The sequence below is a fragment of the Aspergillus ambiguus genome (assembly GCF_047715705.1).
Source record: "Aspergillus ambiguus strain CBS 117.58 unplaced genomic scaffold BDV59scaffold_1, whole genome shotgun sequence".
NCBI lineage: Eukaryota > Fungi > Ascomycota > Eurotiomycetes > Eurotiales > Aspergillaceae > Aspergillus > Aspergillus ambiguus.
In genome coordinates, this window is record NW_027395514.1 from 545,991 (window position 1) to 561,684 (window position 15,694).

General features: G+C 49.0%; 4 protein-coding genes across 4 annotated transcripts; 3 read left to right on the forward strand and 1 right to left on the reverse strand.

The window, feature by feature from the left end:
* Nucleotides 1-354: 354 nt before the first annotated feature.
* On the forward strand, nt 355-7,420 carry BDV59DRAFT_206806 (uncharacterized protein; the record flags this gene model as incomplete). The annotated part of the gene is made up of 5 exons (XM_073694859.1): nt 355-641; nt 710-983; nt 1,044-4,679; nt 4,731-5,282; nt 5,340-7,420. 5 exons carry the CDS (start codon nt 355-357, stop codon nt 7,398-7,400), a joined length of 6,810 nt encoding a protein of 2,269 aa, XP_073553031.1. The 3' UTR covers nt 7,401-7,420.
* Nucleotides 7,421-7,882: 462 nt separating this feature from the next.
* On the reverse strand, nt 7,883-9,410 carry BDV59DRAFT_197202 (FAD/NAD(P)-binding domain-containing protein; the record flags this gene model as incomplete). The annotated part of the gene is made up of 4 exons (XM_073692858.1): nt 7,883-7,989; nt 8,037-8,444; nt 8,494-9,078; nt 9,131-9,410. 4 exons carry the CDS (start codon nt 9,408-9,410, stop codon nt 7,883-7,885), a joined length of 1,380 nt encoding a protein of 459 aa, XP_073553032.1.
* A 729-nt stretch (nt 9,411-10,139) lies between these two features.
* On the forward strand, nt 10,140-11,979 carry BDV59DRAFT_2494 (cytochrome P450). The gene is made up of 3 exons (XM_073696058.1): nt 10,140-10,486; nt 10,552-10,743; nt 10,811-11,979. Exons 1-3 carry the CDS (start codon nt 10,161-10,163, stop codon nt 11,862-11,864), a joined length of 1,572 nt encoding a protein of 523 aa, XP_073553033.1. The 5' UTR covers nt 10,140-10,160; the 3' UTR covers nt 11,865-11,979.
* An 804-nt stretch (nt 11,980-12,783) lies between these two features.
* Nucleotides 12,784-14,713, forward strand: BDV59DRAFT_190131 (MDR family MFS transporter; the record flags this gene model as incomplete). Its single annotated transcript, XM_073691710.1, has 4 exons — nt 12,784-12,963; nt 13,020-13,357; nt 13,415-13,536; nt 13,602-14,713. The coding sequence occupies 4 exons, from the start codon at nt 12,784-12,786 to the stop codon at nt 14,711-14,713; spliced, it is 1,752 nt and encodes a 583-aa protein (XP_073553034.1).
* Nucleotides 14,714-15,694: the final 981 nt, after the last annotated feature.

Consider the following 15,694-nt stretch of genomic DNA (forward strand, 5'->3'; position numbering starts at 1 on the left):
GGTGCGTAGGCAGCCTACGAATTTTGGTGAGATCTTAGATCTCCACGGGCTCGGGAAGCATATTCTCATGATATGCCACGGATTCACCATGTAGGATACGGGTCGCGAAAGGCCCCGATGTTGAAACCATTGTACCCGAGACACACAGAAGAGCTGAGTCTGACCAGTATACGCTAATTCCTCATGTCGGGACGAATATTTGCGCTTATTGTACAGCGCCGTAGGTGGATGGGAGCAGATGTGATTTGAGGAAAGCCATGGTGCAAATACACCACAGCCCTTCATAGAAAGCAAGATTACTAGGCGCTTTCAACAATTCTTTCTCCTGAAACCCATTGCCTTCATGCCTGCAATATGACGGGCCAACTCCATCTGTTGCTCTTTGGAGATCAAACATTCAACATAGCGCCAACTTTGACAGACCTACTACGGAGACGAGATAACCCTGTGCTCGAGGGCTTTCTTGTGAAGACTTACAACGCCATTCGAGTGGAGCTGTACAAACTACCGCAACGGGTCAGGGACGATCTTGCCAGGTTTACTTGTGTCGATGATTTGGTATCATGGGATCAGAATGAACGGCGATGTATCCCTCTGGACATGGCTGTTACTTGTATGTGTCAGTTGGGCACCTTCATCTGGTTCGTATTACCCCGAGAATTACCTATATGGTAATTTGATACAGCAATAGTACTGATCAACAATCTAGTCAATCCGAGAGCGAGGACTACTGTGCATCTAACACTCGGGTCCTCGGTCTGTGCACTGGAGCATTTGCTGCAGCTGCTGTCAGTTGTAGCCATAACACTGTGGATCTGATCCCTCTTGCCGTTGAAGCAGTTATTGCAGCGTTCAGAACGGGAATGGTTGTATCTGATGCCGCACAAAGGGTTGCGCCATGGAGTGATCAGAATCAAAGCTGGTCAATCATTGTCGCGGGATCCTCAGCTATCGAAGCTATTCATAAATATGTTACAGGAACCGTGAGTGTTTAGTCAGGGAACTAAAGTCGAAAATGAATTTTAATGGCTGACTTATTGAAGGTGCAACCGCTCACGAGCATGCCTTATGTGAGCGCATACGCACCAAATGGCATCACGGTCAGCGGACCGCCCACGTCTCTCAAAAACTTGATTACGTCCGAATCCTTCCACGACCTCAAATACAAAGATATTGCGATCCACGGACCATATCATGCACCTCATCTGTATTCGGATCTTGATATCAGACAAGTAGTTGATGGACTGGCCAAGGTGCAACGAGCACAAAAGTTCGCTGTTTTCGGCGGTACAGGAAGCATTGCGGAAAAGAGTAACTTTGCCACTTTGCTAGAGGATGCCGTGCGACTGGTTCTCCTCGAGCCGATCAAGTGGACTTATATCTTGGACCGACTACAAGTTTGGATCAGCGATGCAAATCCGACATCCTTCAATGTGGTCCCGATCGGGACCAACGCCGATCAAGTGATATACAATGCACTCAGGCAAACCTCATTGCGACAGTCGGTACCTACAACGCAGCCCCATGTTCGGTCCATTCATCCCAAAGCTCGAGGGTCATTTGCGGATCTCCAAAAGCCCAAGCTTGCTATCATCGGCATGTCAGGCCGGTTTCCCGGTGCCAAAGATAATGAGGCATTCTGGGATCTTCTCTACCAGGGCTTAGATGTTCATAAGCCCGCTCCAGCAATGCACTGGGACGTAAAGACGCATGTTGATCCCACAGGGACCAGGAAAAACACGAGCGCAACTCCGTTTGGTTGCTGGCTTGATAACCCTGCCGTATTTGATGCTCGATTTTTCAATATTTCGCCACGTGAAGCACCTCAGATCGATCCTGCTCAAAGACTCGCACTGATGACTGCATACGAGGCAATCGAACAAGCGGGTCTTGTTCCAGACGCAACCCCATCTACCCGGCGTGATCGTGTTGGTGTCTTCTACGGCGTGACGAGCAACGACTGGATGGAAACCAATAGCGCACAAAATATTGACACGTATTTTATTCCCGGTGGGAATCGTGCGTTTATACCGGGCCGTATCAATTACTGCTTCAAATTCAGTGGACCTAGCTATGCAGTTGACACGGCTTGTTCATCCAGTCTTGCTGGAATCCACCTGGCATGCAACTCGCTTTGGAGGGGAGATATCGATACCGCAATCGCAGGCGGAACGAATGTTCTCACTAACCCCGATTTCACTGCTGGTCTAGACCGGGGTCATTTCCTTTCCCGCACAGGCAACTGCAAGACGTTTGATGACGGTGCAGATGGATACTGTCGCGGTGAAGGAATTGGAACGGTCATCATAAAACGCATAGACGATGCCATTGCCGATCACGATCCTATCCTTGGATTGATTCTTGGGGCGTATACGAATCACTCAGCGGAGTCGGAATCGATCACAAGACCCCATGTGGGTGCCCAACGCGCGATCTTCCGCAAGATCCTGAACCAAGGTGCTGTTGATCCGCACTCAGTGAGCTACGTTGAGATGCATGGAACGGGCACCCAAGCTGGAGATGCTGGAGAAATGTCAAGTGTCTTGGATACGTTTGCACCACCCTTCAACAAATCCAACGAAGGCCGAACGCCTGATCAACCGCTTTACCTAGGATCTGCTAAAGCAAACATTGGGCATGGAGAAGCTGCCTCAGGTGTCTCCAGTCTCATCAAGGTTCTTTTAATGATGCAGAAGAACACGATTCCTCCTCATTGTGGTATCAAAACAAAGATCAACCATAAATTTCCCACTGATTTGCAAGAACGCAACGTCAATATTGCTCTGAGACCGACGGCATGGAAAAGGAACTCGGATCCGATGAAGCCGCGACGGGCATTTGTGAATAACTTCAGCGCCGCTGGCGGAAATTCGGCCCTGCTCTTGGAAGACGCACCGTTTACCCCAGATCCTAGCACGAGTGAACCAGCGGATCTGCGGACTCAACATCTCGTCGCAGTCTCAGCTAAGAATGGCGTCTCTTTACAAGGTAATCTCAAGTGTCTGCTCACATACCTCAGGCGGAACCCGGATATCTCTGTCGGTCAACTGTCATATACCACCACTGCTCGGAGGATACATCACCAGCACCGTGTGATGCTCACAGGCACCACTGTAATCGATCTATACAATCAGATTGAGGTCGTCATTCAAAACAACTCAGGAATGACCCGGCCCAAGGGTGCCCCGAAAGTGGTTTTCACCTTCACTGGCCAAGGTGCCCAATATCCTGGGATGGGGAAAGAGCTTTTTGAAAATTTCTCCCTCTTTCGCATCGAGGCGTGTCGGCTCGATCAAATCGGGCAAAGTCTAGGCTTCCCATCTTTCGTTCCGGTGATCCAATCCCAGGAGCAGGACATCAGCATCTTTTCTCCCATCGCCGTGCAACTTGCTAATGTCTGCATGCAAATTGCGCTAAGTAAACTCTGGGCGTCGTGGAATATCAATCCCGCTGCTGTAGTTGGACATAGTCTGGGCGAGTACGCGGCATTGAACGTGGCCGGTGTTTTGTCTGACGCTGACACCGTATATCTGGTCGGAATGCGAGCTCATCTCCTGCATGAGAAATGCACCAGAGATACTCATTCCATGTTAGTTGTCCGGGGCTCCGTTGAAGACATTGCAGCGGTCCTGAATCCCGGTTCATTTGAGATAGCGTGCATCAACTCGCCCACCGAAACCGTCTTGGCTGGTAAGAACGAAGAAATTGCGGATTTGAAAGCATCACTCGCAGACTCGGGGATTAAGACAACGCTGCTGAAGGTTCCTTATGCGTTCCACTCTTCACAGGTCGAATCAATCCTTGAAGAGTTCAAAACGCGGGCAGCCGGCGTAACGTTTGCCACGGCAAAGATCCCTATCATTTGTCCGTTGGACGGCAGTATTGCGTATGACGCTTCCAACAAATTTGGTCCGGAATATCTCGCTCGCCATGCTAGAGAGCCCGTTAATATGTTCCAAGCTCTGCTTATGTCAAACCGAGAGAACATTATCACCGCTAAAACAGTTATCCTGGAGATTGGACCCCATCCCGCCGTGTCGGGTATGGTGAAAGCAGTTTTGGGACCCCAGATGACATGCCTGACGTCCTTACAGCGTGCAAGATCTACTTGGAACATCCTTTCTTCCGCGCTAAAATTCTTCTACGAGGCTGGTGTAAATATCTGCTGGTCTACTTACCATGCCGACTTCGAGTCTTCACATAAGGTTCTGTCGTTGCCAGCATATAGCTGGGATCTTAAGGAGTACTGGATGCAGTACGTTAACGATTGGTCGTTGCGCAAAGGAGATCCTCCCTTAACCATAAAAAGTGGGCCTGAGTTGAAGAGTACCACCATTCACCGTGTGGTTGAAGAGACAGGTGATTCCCAGAAAAGGCATATCATTGTGGAGGCCGATATAGCGCGAGATGATCTCAGTCCGCTTGTCCAAGGCCACGAGGTTGATGGTATACCGCTTTGTACTCCATCCGTATATGCAGATATTGCACTGAGCCTAGGATATTATCTCCTTCGATGCCACCTTACCAACAAGAAAGATGATCTCCTCGTCAACGTGTCTGACATGACAATTTCTAAGGCTCTGATTTTGCGTGCGGGTGCAACGAGCCAGTTGCTGCAAGCCCACTCCGAATTCGACTGGGATACTGAGTCCGCTCTTACCAGATTCATGTCATATGATGTAAGGTGCTATTCTATTTGATTTTCTGTCAACGGAGCTAACAAGCTGCAGAGTAAGGGAAAACTTCAAGAACACGCCCGCTGCGTGATCCGCTTCAAGGAAAAGTCAGTCCAGAGAGACCTACAAGCTAGTGCGGCAAGCGTGAAGCAGAAAATGCAAGCACTCCGGGACGGAATCGCAGCAGAAACTACAGCCCGCTTCAACCGTCCAATGGTCTACCGCGCAATAAGACCCCTGGCACGCTTCCACGATGACTATCGGGCAATTGATGAGATTGTCCTCAATAGTACCACCCTCGAAGCATCCAGTCAGCTCAGCTTTGGGAATGTTAAGCGTGAAGGCGACTTCCATACCCATCCTGCCATCATCGATTCGCTTACACAATCCTGTGGGTTTACGATGAACTGCAATGACGCCACAGACCTAGATGTTGAGGTCTTTATGAATCATGGATGGGAATCATTGCAGTTGTTTGAGCCCATAGACTTTGATAAGAGATACACGACATACACACACATGGTGGAGGGCAAAGACAAGTTGTGGCATGGCGATGTGTTCATTTTTGACGGTGATCGGGTCGTCGCGTTTTTCGGTCAAATTGCAGTAAGTTCACGCATTTGAATCCACAACACCGCAAATATGTGAGCTGATCTTTCGCAGATTCAAGGCGTCCCTCGCCGCGTCCTCAAGGTCATCTTGTCAATCGAAAGTGGTACCAAATCACAGAAGAAACAGACATCCAGCTCTCCTGCTGCACCTCCTGTGTCAAAAGCTCAAGAATTCCAAATCTCGGTCCCCAAAGAACTAGGGCCATCAAAGTTCTCCAAAGCCCTTGAAATTATTGCGGACGAAAGTGGGCTAGCAATTGCTGACCTGGATGACACTACGGCTTTCGCAGATGTTGGCATTGACTCCCTTCTCGGACTCACCATCTCTGCTCGTTTCAAAGAAGAGCTCGATGTGGACGTGGATTTTGATGTGCTCTTTAACGAGTACCCAACAGTGGGTGATCTCAAGAATGGCCTCGGGGAACGTGCCCCTAGCACCAATGCTGTCTCCACACCACAACCCAGCAATATCGGAACGGCTAGTCCACTCACTGTTGGTACTGGTTTCACCACACCTAGTCAAGCGGAGTATTGCTCCACTCCCAAATTCGACTTCAAGCAAGCTCTCAACATCATCTCAGAGGAGAGTGGGGTTGCTATCGAAGACCTTACGGAGGATACAAATTTCGCAGACTCCGGTGTCGACTCCTTGCTGTCTCTTGTGATCGTGAGTCGATTCCGCGACGAGCTTGAACTGGATATTCAACACGAATCTCTGTTCCTGGAGTGCCCAACTGTGGTAGAGCTTAAGGACTTGTTACTTGGAGATAGCGGCGCTATTGATACGCCCCGATCGTCGCCCGAGCCCAAGCCTGAGCAGCTTTCGGAAACGCTAGGACAAGAAGCTGTGATTGAGGACGATGCTTCGGAATCTGATGCCACAGCGGCACTTGCGACCCGCCGAAAGGCTGTCGATGAACTTGTCGAAAAATACACAGCTAGCTTCTTCTCACCATGTGCGTCGACCGAGCTTCCTGTCACCATCGCGGACAAGAAAGTTGTTTTGGTCACAGGAGGGACTGGAAGCCTTGGGGGCCACTTGGTCTACCACCTCGCACAGCTTTCAGATGTCAAGACTGTGGTTTGCCTGAACCGTGAGAACAAAGCAGAGCCGTATACACGACAACTCAAAGCCATGCGAGAGAAAGGAATTCGGTTCCCAGAAGATCTGAAGCCCAAACTCGTTGTCTTCCAAACTGATACCTCAAAACCAATGCTAGGCTTGGCCAAAGACGAATATGACAGACTCGCTGGCTCGGTCACCCACCTCATCCACAACGCATGGCCGATGAGCGCCAAGCGACCTCTATCGGGGTTCGAAACCCAGTTCCAAGTGATGCGCAATTTGATCGACTTTGCCTCCGTCGTCGCATCTTGTCGACCGGTGAACTTCAAATTCAGCTTCCAGTTGGTTTCTTCGATCGGTGTCGTGGGCCATTACGGTCTTGAGGAACATCGTGAAGAAACCATTGTTCCGGAGGAAAGAGTCGACATTGACTCGGTCCTTCCCAATGGTTACGGCGAGGCGAAATGGGGTTGTGAGCGAATGCTCGATGCAACACTTCATCAATATCCCACTCGATTCCGCGCGATGGCAGTTCGATTAGGCCAAATCGCGGGGTCCAAGACAAGCGGATACTGGAATCCTATGGAACATTTTGGATTTGTGATCAAGTCCTCGCAGACATTGGACGCGTTGCCAGATGTCCCTGGAAAGGTGTACTGGACGCCTGTGAACGACGTTGCCGACTCGCTGATTGATATTGTGCTTGCAGACAATGCTCCTCATCCAATTTATCACGTCGAAAATCCTGTGGGTCAGGACTGGAAAGAAATGAACGCCGTCCTTTCCGACGCTTTGAACATTCCGCATCTCATTCCTTTCCAAGAATGGGTAGAGCGCGTCAGAGCGGGTCCATCCAGAAACAATCCGGCTTCGACGCTGTTGGAGTTTCTGGATAGTAATTACCTGAGGATGTCGTGTGGAGGGTTGATTCTGGATGTCAAGAACACACTGGAGCATTCGAAGACGTTGTCGGCTGTGGGACCGGTGACTGAGGAGGTCGCAAGGAAGTACATTCACATTTGGAAGGAAATTGGGTTCTTGAATTAGATGGAAATGTGAAATGCCAGGTCAGTAGATTGAAACTGTGTAGATTTAGAAATCCTATTATTACTTTGCTTTAAAATATTTCCTGCGTTCCTATATAGTCCACGACTTGAGAAGTTAACCTTGTCAATATGTCTACATTCAATGTTCAAGCATCATTTGGAGCCCCCCAACCACAGAAATGACTTCGTTCAATTCAGTATGCTTTAGATGATATCCTTGTGATTTGCAATGAGGAGCTTCAGATGAGTTTGGAGTGGTCAAATTTAATGGAGATGTACAAATAAGAGGCACCACTCCACGGGCCTGAGTGCCTTCTTACTTCGGCACTTCGACTATGTCATGCAGTACGGTTACCCATTGAGCCTTGGATTGCAGCTAATCAGACTTTCTTGGAAAATATCTCTGTACTATGTATCTATGTACACATTTCATCCTAAATCTATACTCTTGGTAGTTTCTTCTTAACAACCAAAAACAGACTTTTAGGACAGCAGAGGAAGGACCTCATGTCTAGTATAGTTCCACAGAACAGAAGCATCATGGGAAATGAACGCAGCTCCAGTGTACCAAGTATTACGGTGTCCTTGAACTATTTATCTGTTAGCATGATTCTACAACAGCAAAAGGGCTATTTACGCTGCTTCAGCTTCTCGTAAAAGCCTTCGGTAATTGAGTCAGCGTCCGCGACCAGCTTGAACGGGGTGTGGCTGTGAAATTCGAGGAATTGGGGAGTAGAAGTAACAGTTGAGTTCGTAATCTCACGCAGGCGGCTGACTATCCTGGTCACGTCGTTTTCAACCTCTTCCCTAGTCACATCATATGGACTCGCATACCACGAGTAGAAGATGTTAGGGTCCTTAGTTGCCGTGATAAGGTATGGAGCGGGTAATTGTGGAATGTTGAATGAACTCGTTGACGCATTGGCATTCAAGAATTGATAGCCAGCTGGAAGCCCTGTGTTGTTGAGGAGCATGATGAAATAGTTGGAGTAGCTGAACTGAGAGAAGAGTCCTGTCTCAGTGGCATCGAGATTGAGTGTTCGCACTGGTCAAGTCTTAGCATTGCTCCTTTCTATTCAAGACGGCACACTTACAATTCCTAACAAGAGGAGGTGCGGTAACCAGAAGCTTCTTGGCCACTATGAGTTTATTGCATGATGGTGTCTTGACGACCAGCCGTACTCCCTCGTTAGCCTTGGTATAGCGCTGAGCACCGATGACAGTTGATGCTAGCAGAGCGTCGGAGCCCAACTTGCTGAAGGCCTTGGTGTATATCTCGTCATTTTTACCACTCAAAGGTCCAATGGCTGCCCCTGCAATGGAGCTGAAATAAGAGTCATCCACCATCTTCATCACATTGATAGTCAACTGGTCGAGAATGTTGGCGAACCCCCGACCGGCAGAGAAAATGTTGTATACTTCATCTCCAATGCTATATTTGCGGATGAAGTCATCAAACGACAACAGTAGGTCTGCAGGGACTGGGTTCGGAAGATCCCAGCTATATGACAAATAGGGATACTTGTGCAGTTGCTGCTCGTACCTATCAAAATTGCCGCTGGTATTGACACTGACCGAGGCCCCCGTCTGGAAGTCAGAGTGCACGACGGTCAGCGGGGAGAACTGTAGTGGTCCGACATCAATACCCAGCAGTGCAAAGTAGTCAACAGCAGCAGTGTCTGCCTAAATTAGACCCAGTCCTATCACGTCCAGTAACTATCAGCTACTCACTGTTGTAGTAGGCTTGAAGCCCATAGTTCACACTGATCCCGGTCTTAGGATCAGTCCAGGTACGAGTATGACCACCAAGGATCTCCTCTTTTTCGATAACGACAACGCTTTTCCCAGCCGACTGCAAGTTCATGGCGCTGTAGATGCCACTAGAACCACCACCGATAATGGCAATGTCCCGAGTAATCACATCGCGACTGGCGTAGCTCGAGAAACTGAATTGCCCACTCGCACTTGCAGTAACGACCAGGCATGCGGCATAGATGATTGCTGTCTTCATCTTTTCTTTTTCCCCCGAGCTAGCTCTCTCTCTGTGCCAAATCTCTTTCTCACAAACAATTCCAGCTGAGGAGGCTCAATTTATGCTGTTTCTAGGGAAGGCGCTAGGGTTGAAGAGAGCTCGTATGGGATAGTATTTATTACGTCCATTTTCGCGTATTCGTTCAGTCCGTACGGCGCTATAATGATCAAGCCAACCGGGCACTTTCGTTGCGTATCGGGAAGACCTCGGGTTCCATGCTCGTCAATGTAATTTACAATACTATCGTGAGTAAGGCAAAATTGCGATTCTCAATACGCGCAGTCCAAGGCCTTGGAATTGAGTGTTTTTGTTCGTGCCACTACATAGCAAAAAGTCTGAATCTTCATCTTCCCCATGTCCGACTGGAATGTCTAAATTGAACAACAGACGTTTCCCCTGAGCAAGATTGAAAGACGGATCGATAGACTAGTTTATTCACCAGTTCCTGAGCCATTCTCCTACTATGCACGTGCCGCACCTCATGCCTTTCGATGTACTAGCTGTTTATCCAGATGCCCGAAGGAGCTCCTTGGAAGTCTATCTGTGGCCTGCATATCGTATTCCGCTTATTTCCACCCACCGCGCGTGAGGGTACGCTCGAGTCTAGTGAGCGATGGAAATAGCCAGTCATGCAGCTATTTAATGAATCCTAGAACGGAGCCTGCATTATTACCTCAATTTTATTTATTTTGATTCTTCAATCCCAACAGCTATCTGGCCAACTTCAAGATGGCGCCTTCGATCTTGCTCGGCGCCAGTTTCATAGTCATCGTCTATCTTCTCAGAGGATATCTCATTTCAAAGAAACGCCTACCTCTCCCACCAGGCCCCAAAGGACTGCCGTTAGTGGGCAATGTGGCCGACCTTCCTCCCAAGGGAGAATTAGAATGGCAACATTGGCTCAAGCACAAGGATCTGTACGGACCCATCAGCCATGTCACCGTCTTCGGTCAGACCATCATTCTGGTCCACGACTTGGAGATTGCGACTGAGATTCTGGACAGGCGAGGGGGCAAGTATTCATCCAGGTCACGCATGGTGTTTGCGGGTGAAATGTACATTTTCATTCCTTTGAAGCCAAGCCTCCTTGCTCGGGTCGAGGTTAACAGAAGTGAAATAGGTGCGGTTACAACGAGCGCATGCCCTTCCAACCGTACAATAAAACTTTTCGGGCGCAGCGCAAATTAGCTGGCGGACAGATTGGAACAAATGCAGCCGTGAAACGATTCCATTCTGCTATGGACCTTGAAGTACGTCGCTTTCTCGTGCGCACGTTGGAGAAGCCGGAGCAGGTCATTAGTCACCTCGAAACGTGAGTCTTATGCTATATGATTGATCTTGTTACTTCTATATCTCTAAAACTTCACTTTACGGTTTAGAGAATCCGGCTCGCTCATGTTAAAGATGCTCTACGGATACACCCCCTCTCCCCACACGCCCGATAAGCTCGTCCGCCTTATCAACAAGGTGATGGAAGAATTCAGTCAAGCTGTGGTGGTCGGTGCATGGATGGTCGATCTGATCCCCGCCCTTCGATTCGTGCCCGACTGGGTTCCTGGTACGGGCTTCAAAAGAATTGCACGCCAGTGGAGAAAGGACTCGGACGACAGCATGAACGTCCCTGTCGACTTTGTGGAGCAGATGCTGGCACAGAGAAAGGCCAAACCATCATACGTGGAGCGATTACTCATCGCGAATCCAGATCCCGAAGAGACTTTGAATATCAAGCAAAGCGCTGCCGCACTCTATGCAGGGGGGGCTGACTCCACTGCCGCAGGATTGGGTTTCTTCATCCTGGCGATGACTGCGTATCCTGAAGTTCAGGAGAAGGCACGCGCCGAGATTGACCGTGTAGTTGGTTTAGAGCGACTCCCAAATTTCCAGGACCGCGAGAACTTGCCGTACGTTGAAGCCGTGGTAAAGGAGACTCTTCGATGGCAGCCGCTAGCCCCGTTAGGTCCACCTCATATGGCAGACGAGGAGGATGAAATCCGTGGCTACCGCATTCCAAGAGGAGCGATTGTTCTACCAAACATCAAATGGTTCGCTTCAGATCCACAGGTTTATCCCCATCCCGACCAATTCATCCCCGAACGGTTCCTTGGATCTCGAAAGGTACCTGATCCTCACGCGTACGTCTTTGGATTTGGACGACGAATTTGCCCTGGACGATTGCTGGCGGACTCAACTCTATTCCTTACCATCGCGCAGACTCTTGCTGTGTTCGATATCAAGAAGGCGGTTGACAAGCAGACTGGCAAGGTAATTGAGCCTGTAACGGGAACAACAGCAGGACTTGTCGCACATCCACTGCCGTTCAAGTGCGATATTGTACCCAGGAGCGAAAAGCATGTTGAGTTGATCCGGAAGATCGAGATCGAGCATCCTTGGGAGGAGGGAGATGCCAAGTTCCTCCGAGGACTGGATAAGTAGTTCCCGGTCTTACGTTGTCACTGCGGTAGTCTACATTATTTTCATCGTATCTTGCTTATCGAGTGCCTATTTTGGTTGTATTTGGATTGCCCTGGCATTAAGGGTTAAACTATAAATAAAGATATACCTTTGGGTTCAATGAACACGTTTCCCAGGGAAATGGATCGATCAACTTCAGAGAACTTGAAGCCTCCTACAAGTCTGTATCAAATTAAGTTTATAAATGTCCAAGTCAAATGAAATTGAAACATTGAAAGAGTAATATCGGTTCAGAATCTGATATAACATTCAGTCGCCTTTTAAGTCGCCGGCTCCCAGGCACAAGAAACAAGTGCACGCCCAATATATCGCTGTTTATATAGACGACAGGGAAACGATTCCATTGATAGTTGTGATGCATGGTTGATCTTCTTCATTTTGGGCTCCGAGGATTCTCTGCCTTCTGCGCGTCGGGTTTAAGAAGTTACACTTTTATTTTGTCTTCCAAGTCTTCTCAATTTAGAGGTGGTGGTGCTATGGCGCTATCTACCGCAAAGACCGAGCCTTCAGAAAAATTCGGACCGGATTATGTTCCAGTATTGTCTTCGGGGGTGATATTTATTGATCTATTTCGAATGATTTCCGCTTGAAATTACTAGTCTCGGTATATGCAGCTCCTCCAATCCAGGATCCCTGCCAACAAAAAGAAACACAACGCTGTCGTTCCATCGGACTTAGGTTTCGGACTTTAGCAGGCTTCACGTCGTCGCCCGAGCGGCGTCTGATTTGGCCCAACAGATTTAGATCATGAACCCTAAGCCTTTTCCTTGGTGCTTGGGGTGGAATTCTCTGCGCCTATTTAGCATCGGTCGATCCTTCTTGTGGGCAACTTCCCTCAAGACTGATATCCTCCTCATCCGACGCCACAAAGAGCTGAACCATGTCCGTCGAAGGGGAGAATACAGACCCGGAGATCAATCCTGTCAATCCGGGTACTGAGCAGAAGCCAGAAGATCCAGAGGCGCCTAAATCAGCCACTGGCGATGCTCAACCCCAAAGTCAACCCAAATCTGAAGAAAGAAGCAGCTTTCAGAATGCTATCCTCATGGGAACTTTATGTGTACGTATCTTCCGGCATGAGCGGTTGAGAGGGACAGATTTGACTGTTGGCCTTAGAGTGCTGTTTTTCTGGCCGCCTTGGACATCACCATCGTTTCTACAGCACTACCAACAATCTCGGACGACTTTGAATCTAGCAGTGGCTTTACATGGATTGGCTCTGCATTTCTACTTGCCGCTGCAGTTGTTGCGCCTAGCTGGGGTAAATTCAGTGACATCTGGGGACGGAAGCTCATCCTGCTCACTGCAGTTGCCACATTCTTCCTAGGAAGCGCCCTGTGCGGTGCTTCCGTGAATATCACAATGTTGATTGTTGGGCGTGCTATCCAGGGAGTAGGTGGAGGTGGGCTTTTGGCTCTGGTTAGTATTGTTGTTGGGGATCTATTTTCGCAAAGGTGGGATGTGTCTGATAACCCTAACTCTCCACAATTGGCTGACCAAGATTTACGTAGGGATCGAGGGAAATACTATGGCATTGTCGGGATGGTGTGGGCGGTAGCTTTCACATTAGGTCCACTTATTGGAGGTGCCTTTACAAAAGGGCCTTCCTGGAGATGGTGTTTCTACGTGAATTGTACGTCCTCCTTTGCACGTCGACATATCAGCCATCAGGGCTGTTGACCTTGTTTGAATCTACAGTACCAATCTCCGGAACCGCCTTTGCAATTATTCTTGTCATGCTCAGGCTGGAAACACCAAAGACTCCGCTTATTGCAGGAATGAAGGCTGTTGACTGGACTGGTACCACAATGTTAGTCGGAGGAACGCTGATGTTCCTCCTGGGGCTTCAATTCGGGGGCACTGTCCATCCCTGGAGCTCAGCCACCGTCATCTGCCTGATCGTATTTGGAGTTGTCGCCTTGGCAATATTTCTCGCGGTAGAGGGTTACTTTGCGCAGAGCCCGATCATCCCGCTATACATCTACACGAACACTTCCAATCTCGCGGTCTTTGTGGTCAACCTATTTCATGGAATTGTCTTGACGTGTAACACTTACTTCCTGCCGCTCTATGCCCAGTCGGTTCTCGGAGCTGGGCCTTTACTCTCTGGAGTTTACATGCTGCCTTTCGCTTTGTCCATGTCTGTGGGAACTGTGGGTGCTGGAATATACATCAAGAAGACTGGTCGTTACCTCGACCTGATTCGTGGCGGATTCCTCATTCTCGTTCTGGGCGTGGGTCTTTTCTACGACCTTCCCCGCTCGCGCACATGGGCAAAGATCATCATTTACCAAATTATCTCCGGGTTCGGCATCGGTCTCAATTTCCAGCCTCCTATGATCGCCCTACAAAGCAATGTCCCGGCACAGAACAACGCAGCAGCCACGGCCTCTTTCGGTCTCGTACGCAACGTGGCGAGTGCAATCGGTGTCGTACTCGGTTCAGTCACTTTTGCAAATAAGATGAATCAGCAGCAAGATCGGCTAATCAATGCACTGGGCCGTAGAGCGGCAAGTCTATTCTCGGGAAGCAATGCCCAAGCGAATGTGCTGCTTGTTGATACTTTTCCAACAGCCCAGCGGGAAGCGATTCGGGATGCATTCTGGGTCTCGATCCGCGACATTTGGATCCTAGCTCTTTGCTTTGCTGGCGGGGCATTATTTGTGTGCATCCTGATCCGGCATAAGAAATTAGAGAAGAAGCACGTCGAAGTGAAGACCGGACTGGCTGGAGAGGAAGAGCGACGAAGGATCTTACTGGAGCAGAGAGCAGGAAAAGCAAAGGCAACATTGGAGCCTCTACCTGTGTGAAAGTGCGATAGATGCAGACTCCCAAGGGTGGTAGGATAGCTCGAGAATATTTGTGTCGTTCTAGGAAAGGAAATAGAATCAAAATGTTTACCAATGGGCATCTAGCGGTGACCAACGTCCCTTTTAGCTCTCGTACCGTTGGCTGTGAGGGTGAGGTCGAAAAACTACAGAATGCTCCTCCTAGGGTGAGTTGACGTTAGGCCAAAGGCGTGGATTGGATTTGAGGATGCGCCCGTAGTTTCCAGCAGCACGTGGTTCATTTGAAAGCGTTGCAAAATGACACCTGGCCTTGACATATACATACCTAACAGTTCGTGCTCAGGATGGCCCATTGGTGGCCCTGAAAAAGCTTATTCATTTTCGGCTTGGCGTGGATAGTCCATGAATGGATCTTGTGGGCCAAATTTTTCCGGTGATGTTCTATTTCCTCTCTGTGACAGCTAGCTGCTGCAGTATGGCATTGTATGCAAGGATGGGGCTTGGTTTACCAACAGAAACTAATCCAAAAAGATCGGTTGATATGCTCCGGCTAAAAGTCTTGAACAAGTGGATCGGAATATCGCTGTCTAACCCGTCTCTACACCCGATCCTTGTCCTTAACTGTCTCCGTGAAGGCCACCTAGCTCTACCGTTCTAAAATTGTCTTCTTCCATTCCTCGGCTTCGGTGTTGGGATCTTCAACTACCTCCTCAGCAGATAACTACAATTTGCTTCGCAATTAACCGACAGACATCCTTCTTGATATTGCCCATAATATATAGAATTACTTTGTAGGAAAGCATCCCGAATAGCGTCAATATTTGCCTCGGTTAAGTAAATTTCACGGTGACCGGTGAGCTAAAAGGGGGTTACGGGCTATTTGAAGACAGCGGAGGGCTCAATCCCTTGAGCGTTGAAGGTACCATGCTTGGCTGTCATCTCGCCATCAACAAGCTTAGTGGAGCCGAACTAGCGCACTCCTATCCCCATGTTACATTAATA

Excerpts from the sequence above, each read along its gene's own strand:
- BDV59DRAFT_2494 (XM_073696058.1), top strand. The coding sequence starts at position 10,161 with ATGGCGCCTTCGATCTTGCTCGGCGCCAGTTTCATAGTCATCGTCTAT. Across the intron at positions 10,487-10,551 it reads ATGGTGTTTGCGGGTGAAAT|GTGCGGTTACAACGAGCGCA; the intron begins GTACATTTTCAT and ends GAAGTGAAATAG. Across the intron at positions 10,744-10,810 it reads GTCATTAGTCACCTCGAAAC|AGAATCCGGCTCGCTCATGT; the intron begins GTGAGTCTTATG and ends TTTACGGTTTAG.